We start from the raw sequence: 20,934 nt of genomic DNA, 5'->3' as shown, positions 1-20,934 counted from the left end.
TGCTGCCAGGTGTTCATGGAGTGCAGTTAGTTTCTTTAGCCGGTTGGTGCGGATCATGTCAGAGCCTGCTGCTGTCCAGCTCTTCATACCTGATACTCTTTCCTGGATGTCTACCATTGTAATGGTAACTGGCTCTGGTTCTGGGAAATTGCTGTGGTCTGCTCCTAGATCCACTAACCACTTAGCACTGGTGTTAAGTGATGCCTCCTTCTCTCTTATGCTCTTCAGGTATTGTTCAGTTTCAGCCGTGGGTGGATCTGTGGTCGTGTTATTACCTTGCCACTGAGAGTGCACTTTGGGTGGTCCAGTGGAAAACAACCTATTTATTCCTCTGGCTTATACTTCTCTTGCATCTCTTTAGGCAGGTGAGCCTTTGCTTGCCAGTCTCCAGTGCCTCATGTATACAGTTTGTTGTACTTCCTAGGGATCCCTTTCTTCCCCACACCTTTCTGTAGCTCTGAGAGTTGACTAACCTCTTTCCGTGTTGCCTTGATCTTGGCCTCCAGCCTCCTTCTCCATGGAGGAAAATGCTCTTTGTGGCTCATGGTGTTCATCTTGTCGCCAAGCATCTCTAGGATCACTGTTGCTGTGGTGTATATTAGCTGATTTGGCTCAGTTACTTGGTAGTGCTGCATTCACATCATTTAGCAGACTTTCAGAGGGTGTGGTATGACTCTTGTTTTTGTGGTTTCACTCACCTGAGGTAGGCTAGCAGCATTAAGAACCTTGCCTAAGGGTTCAGACTGTGTTACCTGCCCTGACCGGGATTTGACTATACAATATACACAATATATATTACTAAATAATAGTTAGATATACAATATGTATAACTTTAAAAGTTTTTAAAAAAGTATATATGTATAGGGTGGATTAAGGGTGTTTGGGATAAGAGGTCAAATGAGACAGTATAACTATACAGGTTTTATTTTCTCACCTATCATCACCTTCAAACCAAACACTTAGCCTTGACCTCTTAACCCAACACCAACTAATCCTGATTAGCATGTTTTGACCTGTGTAGCATGTGTTCATTTTTTTTTAAGTCAAACATTTTTGTATAAATGTGTTCAGTGAATGAGGAGAGAATTAAGGGAGGGTGCGAGAGTGAGGAAAGATAGCTTTATATTGCACGAGTGTGAGTGGACTTCAGCGATAAAGTTTGACAAAAATATACATGGAGTCTTAATGAAATGAACTGTGCAATAAATATGCTTACACTAGCCTAAATCAGTGAATGGTGCTCTCCCAGTCACCCAAAAGGTCCTGTCCCAATCACCCAAATGATACAAAAAGGGGTTTGGGGTCAGTTTACTTAAAAGGGTCATGCATCCTTGAAAAATGATAAAACTTTATTTTCTCCTCAAATGGATAGGTTAGATCTTCAGTATTACAGAAATGTATCATTTGTTGGGGTATTTTGTTAAAATTATAACAATAAATAAACTGTATAATAATAAACACTATGTTTTTCCTTTATAATTTGATTTTAAAGACCTGGTTGGCACATTTTCATTTATCAGCAAACTAAAATAGAGAGTGCTCTAATAGGAAAGAAAAAAAAGACAATGTGTAGTTTTGCAACAGACTATATTGCACAGTTGGTTAACTGCCAAGGCAATCTCACAGGGTACTCTAAGGAGAAATGTGGGGGTTTTTGATCCTGTTTTGGTTTGTTTATCTGTTGAATGTGAAATATGCTAATTTTATTATATGCCTGTATAAACATGACAATTGTAAGTTTATTTGTTTATATCAACCCAAGGTCTATATTTATTTATTTATTAATATTGAAAAAGGAAATCAAAGTCACCTACCTTTCCTAAAACAAGTTAAATTTACTGGAAAGAAACCATTTACATTGCAGGCCTGGAAAATAAAACAAGTGATAAGAGTCCTGTGGTTGTATGGAAACACAGTCAGATTTTTAAAAAGGAGAGGGGGTGGTGGAAGCTGCAGCCAGAGCAAGAGGCAGAGGCTCATTTACACCGTGCAATGTAAAGAACAGAGACAACAGAGACAACCCAGCAGACACGTAACAAAGAGCTCACCATGTGCACGCAGCTGCTGCACACACATACACACACACACAGGTGTGCACACACAGCACAGACTGAGAAATACACTTATTATCCCACGGACATACCTTATCCTACTTATGTTTAAACAAGAAGAGGTGTATGAGCTAGACATGATTAAACTGGCTCAAATCCATGTTTCATTAAGCATCCAGCTTGCTTATATGTCTTTGTGTAACACACTAATTCCCTACCTACACTATGGTGCTGCTGATTCAGTAATACAGACGTGTATGCCTGTATGACTTTATTTACAAAAAAAATAAAAAAAATAAATATATATAGGATATATATATATATATATATATATATATATATATATATATATATATATATATATATATAAGAATGCAAACAGGAATCTTAGACATTTTAGTTCCCACCACCTTGGTTCCTGAGTGTATTTGCTGTGTTTACATAGTTCCTGGAACTGTTTGGTTGAAAATGCTGTGTGTGACCATAAAAGGTTAAAAACCATGCAGTTGTGGTGTGAAAGTGAGCAGCTACAGCTCATCTTGAAAGTGTGAGACATGACATCCATGTGAGGGCTCAGTCAAAGTGTAGTTATACAACATGTTTAACATCATATAAAATCAAAACCAAAAAATGACTAATGAAAGCACAGTGAGCAGACCACAGTTACCATACATGAATATTTACTTCCCCACTTTACAACAATTGATGCTCAATGCACATCATTAAATCCTGAGAACAGATAATTTTGCATCTGTAATAAGGATTGACTTTCCAAGGAGTGCCCCCTTCCCAAGTACTTAATCCAGACTAACTTACTGCACCCTAGTCTTCATGTGCGTATTGGTGGTGGGTAATACAAACTGTCCCAGCCAATACTTTGGCAAGCTCCTGAGCCAAATGTTACTACCTGTACAAACAGCCCAAAAACAAAACAAAAAAATCCCTGTGAGATAACTGCTGCCACAGTCTATTGAAGGGACACAATTAATGCTCCAGCCAGACGCCATTGATGATGTGTGTTAACGTAAGGCATTTTCAGACCAGAGGAACCTTTTCATAGTTCTAATAACCTAGTTAGTAGAATCCCCGTTTTCGTCTATTCTGCAATTCAAGAACTAGGAGCAATCATAGCTCTTAGAGCGCTATTTTGAGAGACTCTTTTACCTCCTATTTCAGAGAAGTTACTCTGCCAGCACATGAGGAACCATGAGTAGTGTAAGTGTACAGTGATTTGGTCCAGATGTCATGAGTGTACATTTGTTATGACGGTCCAGAAGCACATTTAGATTAGTTCAGTTAAGCTCAGTTTGAGTAATAGATAAGGAATAGGAAATAACCTTGCCCCCGCCCAGCTAGGTTTCTCTTTTTTCTCACTTTGATTTAGTTTATTATTTTCATGCCAAACATATTTGTATGTATATTTGTCTGTAATGCATGTTGCGTGTCTCAATAGTGATGCCGTAGTTCTGTCGGCGTTTATGTAGTTGCAGCCTTTTCTTTGATCTGTGCGCGAGCTCTTTGATGTGTGTATGCCTGCGTGAGTGTCAGGACACGTTGGAGTGAGTGAGTGAGAGAGTGGAGCCGTGTCTGTTGGTGAAAGCCAGTGTTGCCATCCATTGGTCGTTGAAGAAGGCGTGAAGAGGATTTTCGGGACTGTTCCTGCCTGGTGTGCAGATCAAGCTAGAGTCGCTAGCTAGCTAGAGCTAAGCTAGCTAGCCTTCGTCGCACCACGTTACCGTGGACTACAAACTCTGTAGCCGGCTCCTTCGATGACATCATGTCATCTTCAGTTTCACCTGCTCCCCCTCTACACCTTTCATCTTTCCTGGACATCATCGCTGCACGAGCTCCAACCCCTGGGCATCTGGTATCATAGCATAGGATTAGCATAGGGACTTAGCATAGTTAGCTTAGGCCATTTAGTATAGGGTTTCGTTAGAATAATATTGTGTATTGTATTTCATGTGTGTCTATTCATCTAGCTTCTATTAAAGGTACAGTTTGTTATTTCTTTATCCCTGTGTCCCTCCCCCAGTTATTTAATAGAGTGTCCACCTTTCCAAATTACATATAATATTATACATAGAGGTATGCCGGTGGCTTTACATCGCCGTTTCTAATTAGTTTGTAGGTTTAGCAGTCATAATATTCAGTTTAGTGAGTCAAAGTAAGTATACAGTCCTTTCAGTTTAATTTAATTTCGTCAATGTAGCGTGAGCTGTAACAACATTGATTGGTCAAACACAGCCAAGAACCACCTTGGGAGGTGGTGGGCTCATGTGGACCTGCAGGTAGGTAGGGTCAATCCCACTCTCTACTCTTTCTCACCCACTCTGTAAGCATGCTACCTGACAGGCCACTCTTCCTGGGTGGCATAAAAAGGAGAGAACTCTGAACACACAGCCTAGTAACGGGTTCTGCAAGGCTTCTTCCTGGGACCTCTCATTTTCTCCCATTACACTTTGGTGCTGTCCCAACCATTGCTTTTCCTGCCTCTGCTATGTTGATGATAGAGCATTATTCTTATTATTCCCCCCATCTGACCTTTCAGTTTATGGTGTGCAGCACTGTTTCCCTGGTACAGTAAATATCTCGGAGTGAATACTAGGACACCACCTAAGGCCTAACCTGAACAAGAATGTCCAGCTACTGTTCCTTCAGGGGACAAAATTCACATGCACAGTTGTATTATTTTGACACTTTAGATTCAACATGTTAGATAGTGATCTTTAGAGGTGCTGGTAAGTGGATTTCCATGATTTTCGATGAGGGATTGGCATGGGGATTTGAGTAACTAATTTGGACATCAGTATTTGTTCAACATGTAGAAAAATCACCACACAGCCTCCCCACATTTAAAAATGACTTTTCTTTTTTTTCCATTACTATGTAAAATGGGTAAAATCTTTGTTGTAGAGCTGTGTCCAGGGTGCTGCTCAGCTTAGTGCCTCCTTAGCTCCTTCTCCTCGAGATTACTGCCGCGGGAGTGTGAGCTCTGTGCTGGGGACAGTTTGACAAGAGACAGGACTAATTGTTAGCATTACATGGCTAACTTACCTACAGTTAATAACAGGTTTAATGACCGCGCAGAAGATGAACTGACTGGCAAGAGCAATTGCAAAGCTCTTTCAGCATGCATCTAATCCATGTAACAGCAGCAACAGAAAGTTTATTGATATTTTTGTACATTAACTTTGGATTCATGGTTAAACAGGCTAATTGAAGCCTTGTTATTCAACACGTGAATTTCAAATTGCTCTTGTTTTCCATTGTTGGACTATTAACATTCCAGTTCTTGTGTTAGATTTTTTTTTTTTTTCCCGAGTACCCGAGTACTCTGTAACACCTTAATGCGAGTATTGGAACATGGAAATTATATACCTACTCTGGAGAAAGCCAGGGCATGAGAATAACTGTGCCCCCTCACCATTTCTGCTAAGCTCAGATAGCAGAATGCAAGCTGCAGTTCCATATTTACCACACAGACAGTATTAATCTTCTCATTTCACCCTTAACAAGTAAAATTTCCAAAAATGTTGAACTATTTCTCTAAGTTGCTTTTACTTTTTATTTTTTTTGTAGGTGAAACCTGTGTTATCAGACATAAATTCTTTGTTCAAGACAGTAGCAACTCTGTATGCAAGCAGAACATCCTGTCTAACCTGATTCAATTATTGTACAGTTTACTTTTTTCAAAAATATTACACATGAGAATAAGAATAACCACACTCACACGGATACTGACGTATTGCAATTTTTAATATTTGAGATTTAAACTGAAGTGATGTTTAAAACAGTACATAACTCATGATCTAATGAAGCCAATAAATGTGACACAAAACATTACAGCTGAAATCACAGTATATGTTATCTATCAAATGCATTATCCTTTTCTCTTATTTTGAAGGACATCCATCTTGTGCTCTAATACAGACAGTACATATTACAGCAGCAGAGTAATGTTGTAAAGCATAATGAAAATCTTAAGTCCGTATTCCTAGTTTTGAATGCTTAGAACAAAATTCATCAAAATAACACAGTGTAATATATTAGCTGTTGGCACAGAATCATCTGTAATAAAAAAAGCAAACATTTGAAAGCAGAATAGTTGGAAAATGCACAAATGTGCTGTTTACAGTGCCATGTACTTTTGAGCACTTCTTAATTCTCTTACTTCAGTTATCTTTAACTTCTATCTTCATGACAGGCTGGTAAGAGTCTGCCATCGATGTCATGATGGCAACTCGATCCTTCCTGTGACTGACACTGAGGCCTGCTTTTTTTCTGACAAATGTGTGGTCTGTGTTGTTGTACATGTGATAATAAAGATTATGATCACACTCTTTGCTCTTTTCAAAGATTCCCAATGCGTACCAGTTGGAGTACAGGTTGTAGTCATAGGGCACAGAGAACATGACAGCTATTTTCTCAGTGGACTCCTTGGTAGATTTGTCGAGGAGATCATAAGTGAAGACACCAACAGCTCCTCGAGCAGCATTGGCAGTCTTGGTGAAGAGTGCATTCCCAGATGAAGTCGGGTCAATACTTGGTGGCAAAGGCTTGGCGCAGTAACCACTATCAATGTATACAGTAGAAACAGAAAAATATTAAGAAGTTGTATGTTTTTCATGTAAAACTTATTTCTGTGTTGGAATAAAAACACAATTGCAGTTACCTGGGGTTACAGAGGGTGTAGTTAGAGGATTTATTTGTTATCTCGATGGAACACTGACAGTGTGTTGGAAGCAGATCAGCAGTAAAAAGTGCAGCATCAACAGCACAAAGTGCTGCATTCAAAGCCATGATGGATTTATGCGTAACAGCTGTGCAACAATATGATCTGCTCAGACAGACAGAGAACAAACAAACATTTGTGTTCATGAAAGTTTCCTGCTTTTAGATACAGTCATAATATGACAAAAAATGCTCATGTTCCAGAGAGACATTAAAGCAGGAGAAATGTTCCTCTTAGTGAAGAGAGAATAGGAGTTTATCTCAGTTTTTTAACATATGAAGCTATGCTTACCTGGGATGAATGCTTCTGAAAGACGGCAGCAAGCTCTGTCTGTCAGACTTTTAGGTAATCTCCTTATAAAGGTGAAAAAGAGAACAGCTGTTGGCTGCACCTGTTTGTGTAGGACCCTCCTTCCAAACACCAACTCCTGTCATTAAAAGGTAATCAAAGGTTGTATATTACAAATTAAAGTCATATGCCACACACACATAAACCTTTTTTCTTTTTTCATTTTGTTACAGTTGTTCCCTAATTACCACTTCTTAAACAATCTCTCAGAAGTAAACCCTGGGAACGCCCTAATCCCCACACAGAGGAATGACAGTGAAAGTGTGACTGAACATGTTTCGATATTGACAAGACCAAACTTGTTGTGGTAACGTTAAATCACGTTTCAGCCTTGTAACAAAAAAAGAGCAAAAGCGAAAGCCCCTTCATTATCCCATGAGAGTAAAAATGAAAGTAAAAAACGTGCCATTAACCATGTTTTCATGGTGATCTGAGGCCACACTGTTGACACTTTATTACCACACTGTCACGTTCCAGCTGTTACCACAAAGTAAATTGTCAAAGCAAAACTGTCACTGCCTCCACTTGAGTTTATCTGTCTGTGTGATCTACAATATAGATTATATTAATGTAATAATAGCTCCTGTGAGATGCCTATATTTTTTTGGCCCATGTACACTTCATGTGACTGCCAAGTGTCTTTCTGTGATTACAGAAGAAAATGGTGGACATTTGTGTTGACCCTTTGAAACCTGGAGAGACATCACTTCTCTTGTGCTTCTTGAAGAAAGTGCACCAATTTCTCATTTCCAGGTCATTTTCCTATTTGTTTGTTTGTTTTAAAATTTCTTTGTCTTCTTTGAAAATAACTTTCTTGTTTTTAATTTTCTCTTTTTACTAATTTCTTGCTATTTTTTGGGGTCATTTCTTCTTTCGTTGCCTTGTTTTCATGTATTTAAAGAAATTAAGATGATTTGCTCAGGGTTCAAAGGGAGAAAACAGTGGACAACACAATATTTTATGATAGTTTCAGTATTAAAATGTGTTTTAATAACATTTCAAGCGTGAATTGTGCGTTTCATTTTCATAATCTTCATTCATTAAGTGCATATGTATGGAAGAGGATTAGCTACAGAAGAGGATTAGGGCCACTGTGGAAAAAAAAGTGAGTTCTGACTTTTTTCTCAGAATTCTGACTTCTGAGTTTAATCTCATAATTCTGAGATTAAAGTCAGAACTAATCCTCTTCCGTAGTTACCCATTGCTTTGTTGTTATGAAGCCACCAGTTTTGGCATTTTGGCCGTCACCATCTTGGTTTTTTGGAGCCAGAAGTGACCATATTAGAGATTAGTGCTGTGTTGGAGCGAGGGTGGATCTGACTCACCCAGTGCAGCCTGTCACTCAAGTAGCCATGCCCCTAAATAACCCTAACTATGGGCCTTAAGCAAATGTAAACAGGTGAGTTATAAAATATTCACCCCCTGTACAGTGTGAATATTGAAATTAACTATAGAGAGCAAAATTGTTTTTGTACTAGGCTGAAAACATGTTTATTTCGGATAAAGTTGGGCATTTCAACTTGGGGATCCATGGGGGTTGACTCTGTTTTAGAGTCAGCCTCCTGGTCATTTGATGAACTGCGGTTTTTGGTACTTTGGCAATGGCTTCAGTTTTTAGCCTCGAAGGGTGCTGCTTGGTTTTGGATGGGAGAAGGTTACATGATTGTCAGCTACCATTGCTATGGAGAAGGCACCAGTCTGCTTTGAGGTAGGATTAGGGTTAGCAAAACTGTCATTTAATTCAAACCGATGTCAGTCTTGTACAACATCTTTATTTAGCTTGACATAGATCATCTTGATGCAATGTAATAACTAGCTGTACTAGATGTTATATATAGTCAATAGATATATCTCTTTACAAGTTAAGGGGATTGTAAACACGTGTATAATCAGATATTAAATATATATAATTGTTAAATGGGTAAAAATTAATTTTAATGATGTTTAACCCATATTTGGCAGTCCTTCCTGTCATTGACTATACTCACAATAGCTGAGGTCAAGAGCTTTCTATAATAGTTGATCCCATGCCTGTAGCACCTATTGTTGGTAATTATAAGCACTCAAACATGCTAAGTGGTCCATGTTCAAAGGTCAAAGCAAGAGACCTACAGTATACAATCTTCATACTGACATATAATACTCTCCAGGTTACAACCTTCCCACCAATGTATTTGGTTTAACTCTATGGGAAAATTGTAATTTTCTCCTTTCATCTACAAAAGAAGTGATGGCCAAATAAAGCTTCATGAGCCATTTTCTTTATTTTCTGAGCACACTAGAGGGCACTCTCTGTTCAACAAAGGGTTGAAAGCACACTGGACTGCCATTGCTTGAGCCTTTTTTTAATAAACGTAGAGCACCGTCTAGTGGCATCAACAAATACAACCAGTGGTTCATGATTCTTTATTTGGACATCATCACACACAAGACATCTGTGGCCTTGTCTCAAGGCCCAGTATAAAAAAAAGAAGCTTTTTGTTTGTTCGATTTTGAGTGGAAATAATGACCAAAATGAGTCACCTTCAAAGATTACAATATAGCTTTTGCTCCGAAAAGATACAACACGGAAGAAAAAAAATTGACAAAAATAAGGTAACAATAATAATAATAATGATGATGATAATAATAATAATAATGATAATAACAACAGATAAATTAACAGAGTAATATTAAGAATAAATTGAAATTTTGTAATTATTCACAGAATGTAATCGTAATACAGTTGGAGATAAAATGGGATAAAAAAAATTGAAATTAAAATTGACTGTAACAAGGAAATATAGGTTGGGCTGTGGACTAATATATTAGGTATATGGAATATAAAGTTGACATGAGTTAAAATTAAATGTGACATGTGCTTAAATAATTATTAATAAAAAAATAAATAATAAATCAACAGTGGAGGTTGAATGCAATGTTAAACCTTAGGTCCAGTTTGATGAAATACATGAAAATGACAAGTGCAGGGATTAAGTAAGGGATGTGAAATGTAAAGTCCAGTTTGATAACTCTGTCTTCATCCCATTTATATGACCATGGTACGAGATTTGATGCAAACACACACACCTACACACACACACACACACACACACACACACACACACACACGCACACGTGTTGAGTAACTGGACAGGTTATAGTATCATCCCTACAGCCACATTTCTTAATTTTTACTGTTCTTCACATCTGTTAATGTATATTCTTTATACATTTTTTGGCATGGGTGTAAGTCTAAAATACAACTGCAAGAACAAATCATTTACTTTTAAAACCAGGCACTTTTTATTCATATAATTAATTTACAAAAAAAAAAATCCCAAGTTTTGGAGCACTGACAAACCAAATTGAAATGTTTATAGCAACTATAGGAGCATGACATCTATTTTGATACTTTAACACAAAAACTAAAATAGGGGAGAGTTTGAATGAACAGGTTCAATTTGTTAAAAGGTTAGGGTAGGGTTCTGGATAGCGCAATGCTGCTCTCTACTGGTTTTATTGGCAACATGTGCACATTGGCAGTTTGATGTGGTTATATTCTAGGCACGCAGTCTGTTTGTCTTCTAGTGGAGAGGGTGTGTACACAGATACCAGCGCTGATTTCAGCTACACCAAGCTACAAATTCATTTTCAGGAAACAGTCATTGAACACCCACAACCTCCCCAGTTGGACTTCTAAAGCAATGGCTGAGAACTTTCTAGAATATTTGCTCTCTTTCAGGTTCAGTTTCATATTTTGCTAGATGTTGATTCCATTGAAATACATTGCCTTGATTAAAAAAAGGTAGACCACAGTATATGCATTAGTATTGCAGCTAACATGTAAGGGTGAACTTCCAGCAGGAATATGATCTGAAAACCGGGGAGAAATTTCCAACATTGTCTTCCTGTCGTTAGCATGTAGCTTCATTTAGCAGTATAAGCTACATAGCAGTTGCAGTAGTGTGCCTGGAACAGAAGACCTTATGAAGAAATCCAGCATAATGTGACCTCATACTGTAGCCAGAGTAGAAAAAAACTGTTGGAGATGGAGTGTTCACAATGGTAGCAAACCTGAGGTTTTTGCTCACAGGAATTATTTCTACATACCTTTACCCTGCTATTTGAAACTTTGGTCATGTTTACATGAACATCCTTCATTTTAATGCTATATATATGACATAAAATAAGGAAAAGCATAATAAGTCCCTTTTAAACTATACAGTGGATGAAGCAGCAACCACCACCACACTGTCACTTCCCGGCCCTCTGGTTCTCATCTTTTGTGGGGTCACCCCCTGGAAACATCTCCGGGTTCTCCGCCAGACTGGCTCGCACTTTCTTCTTCTCCTTAAACCTCCCAGAGTGAGACACCTTGACGTGGCGCCCCTTGGTGGATGTTGTTTTATCCATGATCCTCTCCAGTCGGGCATCTAGCTGAGAGTTGTGTATCATGTCCTCCGGGTGGGCAGCAGCTGTAGTGGCTGTGCCGGACCCATGCTGGCCAGTGGTTGCATTGGAAACAGACTCTGCAGGGATTTCATACAGAACCTTGGGCTGGGATTTTTTTCTCCTCAGGAAGGTCAGCTTCCACCAGCCTGGAGATGGCTCTGCCATGATGGATGAATGGTGGGATGGAGGGAATGCTGGAGAGAGGGTAAAAAATATATTTTTTCAAAGAAAGTACGGTTTGGTTTGGTCAGTTGTCAGTGGGCATGCCCACAGTTTGGAGAAGCAGGCTGGAGTCCAACAGCAAAACTAAGCAATGTACTGCTGTAGAGGGGTCAGCAACAAAATGTATTTTAGCCACTAAGAAGAGTCCCCGATAAAAAATCTATATCAGTTTATATATTGCTTTCCTCAAAGCCAGAGTCCATTGAGAAAATCAGTGATTTAACATCTCTGAGCACAGCAGCTGCTAGTCTACCACTGCCTCGATCAGTTATTTTGTTTGTGTTATTGTTTAACTTTGGCATTTAACAGGGTTCATTTCGCATTCACCAAAGTCACACAGTAACACAAACAATTTAACTGATCAAGGCAGCGATAGATCAGCAGCTCCTGTGATCAGTGAGCCAAAATTGCTGTTTTTGTCTATTGAGTCTGGTGACTTTTGACCAGAGCATAGATGGGAAACTGAAGCCATGAATGGCTTTTCCTGTCAAAACGTCATCTGACATAAAGGTAAAGTATTCCCAATATAGCATACACTTATTAGTTGCCATTTTGCCAACCAACCACCAATGGCAATGTAAATATTTCAGTGTAATTCAATAGTCTCCATATGCTGTGGATGCACACAACCTCATGTTACCGTGTGTCATTGTGTCATGTGTGTGTCAAAGAGAAACATAAGTCAGGCTCATGGATATGTGAGTGCACCAGCCCTGTCTTTTAGAACTTAGGTCTTCAAAGTTTATCAGGCTAAGGGGACAGGTGCCACACAGTCATTTAGGATTAGCTAGAAGTTAGCCTATCATCAATATTATGGGCTGAAAATTAAAAAAAAAAAAAAAAAATCCTTCTTTTTGCAAATAGGTCGATTTATCTTTGCTATTATTATGTTGGATTCATTTTAATGTGTTTTTTCATAAATATTTAATTTTTCGAAGAAAAAAGAAATTGCCCCCCTGCAATAACTTCATTTAGTAGCCCAGGCTATTATGTGCTTAATTCACTGAACTTAACAGGCCTGTATTTGGGACAGGCATCTATATGAGACAGGCCTTAAATTCCTTTACATGAAACTGTTGCTCAGTTAAGATGGGTAATATGATCAGTTTGTTTATTTGAACAATTATGAATATTACTTTTAAAAATTAGGCTTCAAATAACCACTATCATTACCAATCATTCATTTGATCTAGCTCTGACAGACAGCACATCAGAGACAGAAAGAGAGCATTATGACGACACTCGAGGATTATGGCACCTGGCATACCGACCCAACACCACTTTATCCTGTTAAAACAAATAATATTCATAACTTTTCATGAAAAACCCTTTTGATTCTTTTAATCAGAGGACCCTTCGGACGAAAGGAATATTTTAACTTACTGGGTAATCAGAGAATGGACACGTATTCTGACTTCATGACAGATTCAGAGGAAGGGAGTCACCACTTGTTTTTCATAATGTCAGTAAAGCCAAATGAATGACAGTCTTCTCTGGTGCTCATGGTTTCGGTAAAATGAATTGAACTATTGAATTGCAGAGAATCTAACCAAGCTAACGATGTGTAGACACAGCTCTATAACGTAAGCTCCAGCAAGTAGCCAACAACCTGCTTTCGTACATCCAGAGAACTTAAATAAAAATGAACTGCTTGGCAGACTTGTTATCTAATTGAGACAGGCCTTCATTTGTCAAGATGTGGAGCCACACCAGGATAGTAAAATTCAAGTTTAACAGTATATACATAATAATATACATAAATTAATGTCTTTGGTATGTGGTGGTGACCCTGAACAGCCCCCCTAAAAATGTTGCTGTGCGTGGCCAATTTCCATTGTGTCTCACTCAAGGCATTTCTAAAAACTTGGCAGCCCTGAAAAGGGGAGTTTTAAATGAAAATTTATGGTATGTGCATAGGGGTGTCCACAGTCTTTATAGAGCATTTACATCCTTAAAATCATGGTTTGTTTATGACCAGGCCATCATCAGCATCATCATCATTATTATTTTTAAAGGGTAAAGGAGAAACAATCCACTAAGATATGACCTACTGTAGAGATCAACTTGCACTTTGGTTAACTGTTCTATTATCTAGAACTTCTGCTAACTGTCCCAGCTGGCATGCAAACTGGCTACAGGTCAGTTCCTGATTGCCTTCTGGCCCCAGGGCAAGTTTTATAGCAGCTGAGTAAACAGAAACTAACCCACATTGTTTTATTATGTCTTTTCTTCTTTCTCTCTCTCTCTCACACACACACACACACACATGCTCTCACTCTCTCTCTCTTTCTCATGAAGATGTGATATGCTCGGCTAACTGATATTGTTTGGCTCCCTTTGTCCCATTTGATGTGGATTCTATACAACTTTGAAGTGGCGTGAGTATCGACTTCCTCGCTCTTCTGTTTTTGACCGGCTTTCTGTGGGAATGGGTGTGTTGGAGCAGTCATGTTGCTTTTTGAAAATAATATTTTTTTAGATTGAGTGTTCCTTTTGTGGTGTTACATAGGTGTTGTGCACCTGCAGAGTCAGAAAAAAATGTCAGGATGTCTGAATGTTTGTAATGCAACTTTAAAACTGAAACAGTGTATCCGTGATTAGCCAACAAAATAAAACGTGTCAATTTCAGCGCAGTGTTTCAGAGAAGGAGAGGAAATGTTGCTATTAGTTTAGCCTTCTGTTGGCTGGATTTCAAAGGCTCATGGCTGCAGCTTCATGTTCTCATGTATGGACTTAACATTAGCCAGAGCCTCAAATCACAGTGTGTACTCCACCTCACTCCCCACTGACACAGACCAGCTAGCCGTTAGGAGAGCAGGTAGCAGTTCCGGAGACTGACCCCCCCCACACATTCTCACTCTGACCTAGTCACTCATTGACATTTGGTCAAACCCTGGTCATACCCTGGGTGCGTTGCTTATTGATATTCTGGGACAAGGTGTCAACCTCAGCCTCTGTTACATGCATTGTCTCTTCATTTCCATATTCACAGGAAATGTAGTTTGCATACAGTATCTTTCAAAATAAACGCACTGCACCGGTACAGCACTGCACATTGATGTTTATTTCCTTCAACAACGAATACATGTGATTACTGTTATGTGTCACTCTGTGTTTTGTTATCGTTTTGCATGTGTGTGTGTCTGTTTTATGTTTCTGTGTTCTAGGTGCAGTTCACTAAGGAGTGAAATTCACGTGAAGTTGTGGGCTGGGTCTATATAAGTGGCTCCTTTCTCCGCACCCTCTCTCTCTCAACTCCCTGGCACAAGATTCCAAGATATCCTTTTTGCATTTAACCTGGTGTTGTGTCCCTCACTGTGTTGCGGCTTGAGCCGGTCGTAACATTACGCACAGCACCCAACAAAAACACTAACTGCAGCTACAGGGGACTGGACAGCCCCGACTCCCCTGCTGGATCAGCAAACTTTCTGTTGCTGCTGTTACAAAGGTTAAACCTGGCACTGCCACTCGCCATCAGCCTGTTGTAACATCTAGTGCTGGCCAAATTTGAGCTACTACAGCCGCCAACTGAAAGTCTGTTTCCAGAGCTGCTGTCGGTTTCCTCCCGGCTAAGCAGTCCACAGCAGCAGCGAGCGAGCCGGAGAGACGGTTGGATGATCAGTTTGCTAACTTTTGTCTAATTTGTGGTCTGCAAAGGTGTACTCTTAAATGGGATCAAATACAACTTATTTACTGATCCATATCATTAATAATACAAGGTAAATATATTTACATGATAAATAAATGTATTGTCATTAAAATACTCTTCAACTTGTAATTTTTATGTTAAGCAACACATCAACACTTGTACATCTCAGGACTTTTTCAGAAAAGAGCGGTCAGAGCCTGAATACACACTGAAATACAAAAAAAATCAATGAAGTAGATGCAGCTTGAATCACTGTAACAATGCAACCTTTTGAATGAAATCTGGTGGATAATAACTGGAATCCAGTAGAATACATGTACTGCTACAATACAATGATGAAAAGTGTTGGTTAGAAGCTGCGGCCGCTGTGCTGTAAGAGAAATCAATGCTTTTCAATTTCAAAACATAGTCTGTGGTCACTGTTGTCTGGGTGTAGTCACTGTGTCACCAACCACGATGTTTACTGTGTGTGTGTGTGTGTGTGTGTGTGTGTGTGTGTGTTTGACAGAGAGATCAAACATGGGAGAGGGTGTTCAAAGGTTGTTATGCCTCAGGTAGCAGACTACTGGACCAAACGTGTTGTTTAAAACTGGTGTGTCCACTAAATTACAATGAAAAGGTCAAAATGTGCCCACTCACATGTTACACATACAATGTGTTGTGCAACAGCCAGAACTCTAACCTGTGAACTTTTAAGAGCAGAAAAGTCCCTCTTGCCACTTGGAAATCTTGCCTTCCCTGACATAACATTATTTGTACAAGCATTTATGTTACTGAAAAAATAAATCATTTTGCCTTTTGAGGTGTGGCCGTGTTAAGTATCAAGACAAAACCTCGCACAAGTGTTTATGCGCCCTAGAGGATACAATATTCCTGCATCAACGGCATAAGTCAGATATTTTGAAAAGGGGTTGTATGGGGTACAGTGTATTACATACAGTAGATGGCTGTTGGCACGCCTTCAGTTTGGAGAAGCAGGCTGCAGTACCGCCATGAAAGCTAAGCAATCTATTGCTGTGGAGGGGTCATAGCAAAATATATAGCCACCTAAAAAAAAACATTTTAACAGTTTAAGTGCACATTTACCGTAAAACTTTGTGTTAGTTAAAAGTCGCACTTTTTTTTCCCTTTTTTTCATCTAAAAAGTTGGGTGCGGGTTATAGATCGGTGCGACCTATAGACCAAGGTAAATGCTGACATAGGTAATTTGACCCACAAGATGGCGCTACGTTAGGCTGACCAAACGTCCTCTTTTGCCCGGACATGTCCACTTTTCACGTCCCGTCCAGGGCGTCCAGGGGTCTTTTATAAATTGATGATAATGTCCGGTTTTCCGTGTGTTTGTGTGTGTGTGTGTGTGTATGTGTTAGAGTGCGGCACGGGCTGCATATTTCTGTCCGAACCCGAACCGAGCCCAACATTATTTAATGACCACAGCACTGAGTTTGTGTCACACAGTGGTTACAGGCTATTTAACAGGCCGGGCGTGCGCCGTGGGTGCTCAGCGGAGAGGGAGACCTCCGTGTTTGAGAAGGGAGCGGGAGGCGGGAGGTCCGACGCTTCTAGCGAGAGGAGAGGGAGAAATAAAACAAAATAAGATAAAATAGGAAAAACCTGTCTCCCTCTTTTATTTTATATTCAGCGTTTAATCAAGGCGGAGGCGGGCGGCTGGAGGTCTGAGACTTCCAGAGAGGGGAGAGGGAGAAACAAACAGCCAATGTGTGTCTGTGTGTGTTATGTTCAGGTGTTGTCACGTAAATAACAGTGCCCAAGCAATAAACAGGACAGACAATAGGATTTTATTTATTTTTACACTACATTTTCACTGAAATCTGATCGATGTTGTTATACCGTAATTTTATTTCCTGAAGAGGTTGTTTGGAAAATTGCAATCTGAAAAGTAACCAAAGCTGCTTAAGAGGTTACTGTGTTTTGAATGTGTTTCAGATTAAAAATAAAGGGAAACAGTGTAGGAATAACTTGTATAACGTTTTTATTAACAAATAGTAATATAAAACCTTGTTTTCCCTGTTTGAGACCTTAAAAAATAGACTGCGACTTATATGCCAGTACGACTTATATTCTGAGTTTTACGGTAAGTATAGCTTTCTGTTAGACAGCCCATTCTGATGGAAAGCCATTAACATCTTCAGTTCCCTATCTATGTTATCGTCAGAGCCACCAGACTCTATTGAGAAAAAACAGTAGTTTTTGCTTGCTGACCACATGAGCTGCTGGTCTACCACTTAAAAAATGATGATAACCATTGTATTATTTTATCTTAATGTTGTGTCAATGTATTATGGTCCTTTTCCTTACAGCAAGTAAAACAAACAAAATCACTAGCTTATCAATGTCTTGGCAGCTAACTAGCTATTTCTATGTCACATTTTTGTAGCCTACAGAGCACAGCTAGTTGATTGCATGAAAGTTTTCAATGAATCACTAGTGTCCTGAAAACGAGGGGTAGGGGTAAAAATCAAATTATTATTTGTAGTATTTGGTTTGGATGAAACTTATGGACAGATACAAGAGCTGATTAACAACTAACCGAGTCTCCCTGGCACAACTGGATGAAAAGCTTTAAAACCAATGACAAATTGGCTGTAAAAAAAAAAAAAAAGGGTAATGTAATAGGGTTGTTAATGTTAAAATTTAAAGCAGAATGGGAAAATAACAGCAGCTCAGAAAACAGTTTATTGATAATTCATATTATTAAATTAAAAAAAAAGGAGAGACATGATAATTAGTAACTTTTCATAATTTGCATTTCATCTTTTCCTTTGTCATTATCTGTTTCCGAGATGGCTGTTGATCAGACACAAGTGGTCTGAAGTGGTGCTAGAAAACCAGTAGAAGAAGAAAGTCCCAACCATTATGGACCACTGCATTGACAAAAAATGTAGCACCAAGAAACCCATCAGTGGGAAAATAATATCAAAGCAGACACATATCTGATCACCAAAGTGCTCATCAGTTAAGACAACTATAATGGTTCAGATGAACGCATGCCTCACTGCCTCTTGAAAGTCTCAAACACCACCAGTATTACTATGATTATGTAACTGTATGGCCACAATTATCGTCTCAAATTCAGACACTGGTTTTGTGTTTTTGGGGGGAAAAATAGAAAAGTAAAGAAAAAAGTTTGAAAAAATGTTTTTGAAAACAAAAGCCACAATTTATTTTTCTCTTCCTGGGAAATGCGTCCCAAAATATGAAAATATATAAATACTTTTAAAATAAATAAAAATTTTGCAGGTCGTTTCCTGTCAACTAAACAACTAACCAGACTGAACCTTGTGTGGTTCATCAAGAAGTATCCTGATCCTTTACTTTATTAAAAGTACAAATACAACAATGTAAAAACACAAATGTACAAGTAAAAGTCCTGCATTCAAATATACAACTTATTATATAGATAGATAGATAGATAGATAGATAGATAGATAGATAGATGTAGGAGCAGAGTACCACTAGCTTTGCAAAGCTATAGACTCACCTGTTTGATACGGATGTTTGTCCTCAGCTGTGGTTGACTTCAGCAGGTTTCGGGATCAGTTTCCAGTCTCTTCACTCCAAAATCTGTTTAACTCCAGATTTCAGTTTTCTAGCCACAAAAACACTTTGGGAAACTGCATTCCATTTCCACTGTCCTGTTGACCTCTGTTATAATACTACTGTGTTTATATGCATAAGTAGCACTTGCAGAGGTCTGTGCTTCTATGGTGCCAGTTTCTGATAAGACGTTTCCGCAAAGTGTCAGGAAAATTTAAGTCTCACCTGAAGGCTTTTAATCTTGGTTTCTTCTCAGAGGAGAGTCCATCATCCATTTTCTTCACCCAGATTTACACCAAAACCATAATTGATGTTACATCTGAGGGGAGTAGGCTATATTTGGAGAATCACAACAATAAACATGTTGCTTGATGCTGTGACCCTGTTGCAAAGTTTAAAAGTCTTTCCTGAAGGTAGCAATGGCAAATCACATAAAATACTAGAAGAGAGAGCTCAGATGAGTTAGTAGTAGTCCACAGCACAGTTCTCGTCCCTCTGGTTTGTCCTTTATTCTTGTACTCTATAGTTTACTGTCCACATTCACTCCTCTGTCTGTCATCTCCCAGGTGCTGAGTGACAGGTGCTGTGCTTGGCCCCTCCCACTGACACACATTCACACAAACCTTGCTGTGCTTGTGAGGGCTTTGGCTAAACTCACGATATTGACTACAATTCCTTTCCTAACCTTAAACCAACCTTTACCTTAACTCATGACTCTAATCCAGACGTAAATAATCTAAGCCTGGCTGTTCACAGTCTTGCTGCAGGTTGCATATGAGAGAGTAACAGTGACTACAATATGTTGTCAGACCCACCTTGGACAAATAATGACCCAAACCTATTAATCATTTTCATACAGCATGTTAACATGCACCCTGATAACGTGACTGTCCTCAGAATGAGAATTTTGATATATATATTTTTTTAACAGTAATGTCAACACATCAAGCATGTTATCTTTCTCACTAAGGTTAATAATGTTGAAGTGAAAGCAAGCATAACTCAAACATAATCAATCATTCAAAATATTTTTGGCAGGTCTTACTATTTTCATTCTATGCCACAAAAGTTATACACTGTAACACTGCGGTATGTTTGCACTAAAAACAAGTCAAAATCTTCTGATGAAAGCTTTCATGCTGACTGAGTAGAAGTTTTATAAAATACCTACCAGTTGGTTGCTAAGGTGTTCGGGGAAATTCGTAGAGATGTCAATAGACAGTTGCTAAGATGCCAAAGGTGATTATTAACAGGCATTCAGACCGAAACCAGCACTGCAGTAAAACAACACTACTGACTTACAGTAATGTAACATAACACTCTCTTGTGTGAAACCAAAAGTCACTATTGTTTTTATGTAATGTATTGTTACTTTGTCCCATGTGGAACAAAAAAAAAATCACTATCCTGTTTAGCGTATCATTTCGTAACTTTGTCTCGTGTCAAAACAAACAGACACCATTGTTTTGACTTAAGGTAACATAACTTTGTCTTGTGTGAAACCAAACGTCAGTGCTGTTTTAACATATCATTAACATATGTTTTACGTACAGTCACTCACATGACGTAAAGTCATCATGTGAGTGACATCAGTGCTTGACAACCATATGTTAATTATGTACCACTGTTATTTTAACCCAAATCATGATATATTTTGTAAACCTAGCCAAGTAGATTTGCTTCCTAAACCTAACTACAACGGTTTCACAACATTTATCATATGTTCCAATGTGTTTCAAATAAATTGCTCATTGTGTTGATTGGTCTACACGGTTTATGTGGTTTTCACTGTATGTCATTTTGATACTTTCCAGAGAGAATGTGACCAGGAAAATTAATCAGTTAAAGAAAAAAAAGCATCCACACTCAACACTAACTATCTCCACCTTTATTTATACATGTGGATCTTCTCTTTCTCTGTTGGAGTATCAGAGACA

General features: G+C 38.7%; 2 protein-coding genes across 2 annotated transcripts; both read right to left on the bottom strand.

The window, feature by feature from the left end:
* Positions 1 to 5,789: 5,789 nt before the first annotated feature.
* On the bottom strand, positions 5,790 to 19,775 carry LOC117268903 (uncharacterized). Its single transcript, XM_033645653.2, has 4 exons — positions 19,223 to 19,775; positions 7,078 to 7,213; positions 6,727 to 6,891; positions 5,790 to 6,626 (listed from the first exon to the last, which is right to left on the bottom strand). The coding sequence occupies exons 3-4, from the start codon at positions 6,852 to 6,854 to the stop codon at positions 6,227 to 6,229; spliced, it is 528 nt and encodes a 175-aa protein (XP_033501544.1). The 5' UTR covers positions 6,855 to 6,891; positions 7,078 to 7,213; positions 19,223 to 19,775; the 3' UTR covers positions 5,790 to 6,226.
* Positions 9,922 to 19,224, bottom strand: prr15la (proline rich 15 like a). Its single transcript, XM_078161475.1, has 2 exons — positions 18,942 to 19,224; positions 9,922 to 11,762 (listed from the first exon to the last, which is right to left on the bottom strand). Exon 2 carries the CDS (start codon positions 11,731 to 11,733, stop codon positions 11,371 to 11,373), a length of 363 nt encoding a protein of 120 aa, XP_078017601.1. The 5' UTR covers positions 11,734 to 11,762; positions 18,942 to 19,224; the 3' UTR covers positions 9,922 to 11,370.
* Positions 19,776 to 20,934: the final 1,159 nt, after the last annotated feature.

Source organism: Epinephelus lanceolatus, chromosome 18 (assembly GCF_041903045.1).
Source record: "Epinephelus lanceolatus isolate andai-2023 chromosome 18, ASM4190304v1, whole genome shotgun sequence".
In the NCBI taxonomy this organism is placed as follows: domain Eukaryota; kingdom Metazoa; phylum Chordata; class Actinopteri; order Perciformes; family Serranidae; genus Epinephelus; species Epinephelus lanceolatus.
The sequence above is the reverse complement of the archived record's forward strand: the minus strand, read 5'-3'. Positions and strand labels throughout refer to the sequence as shown.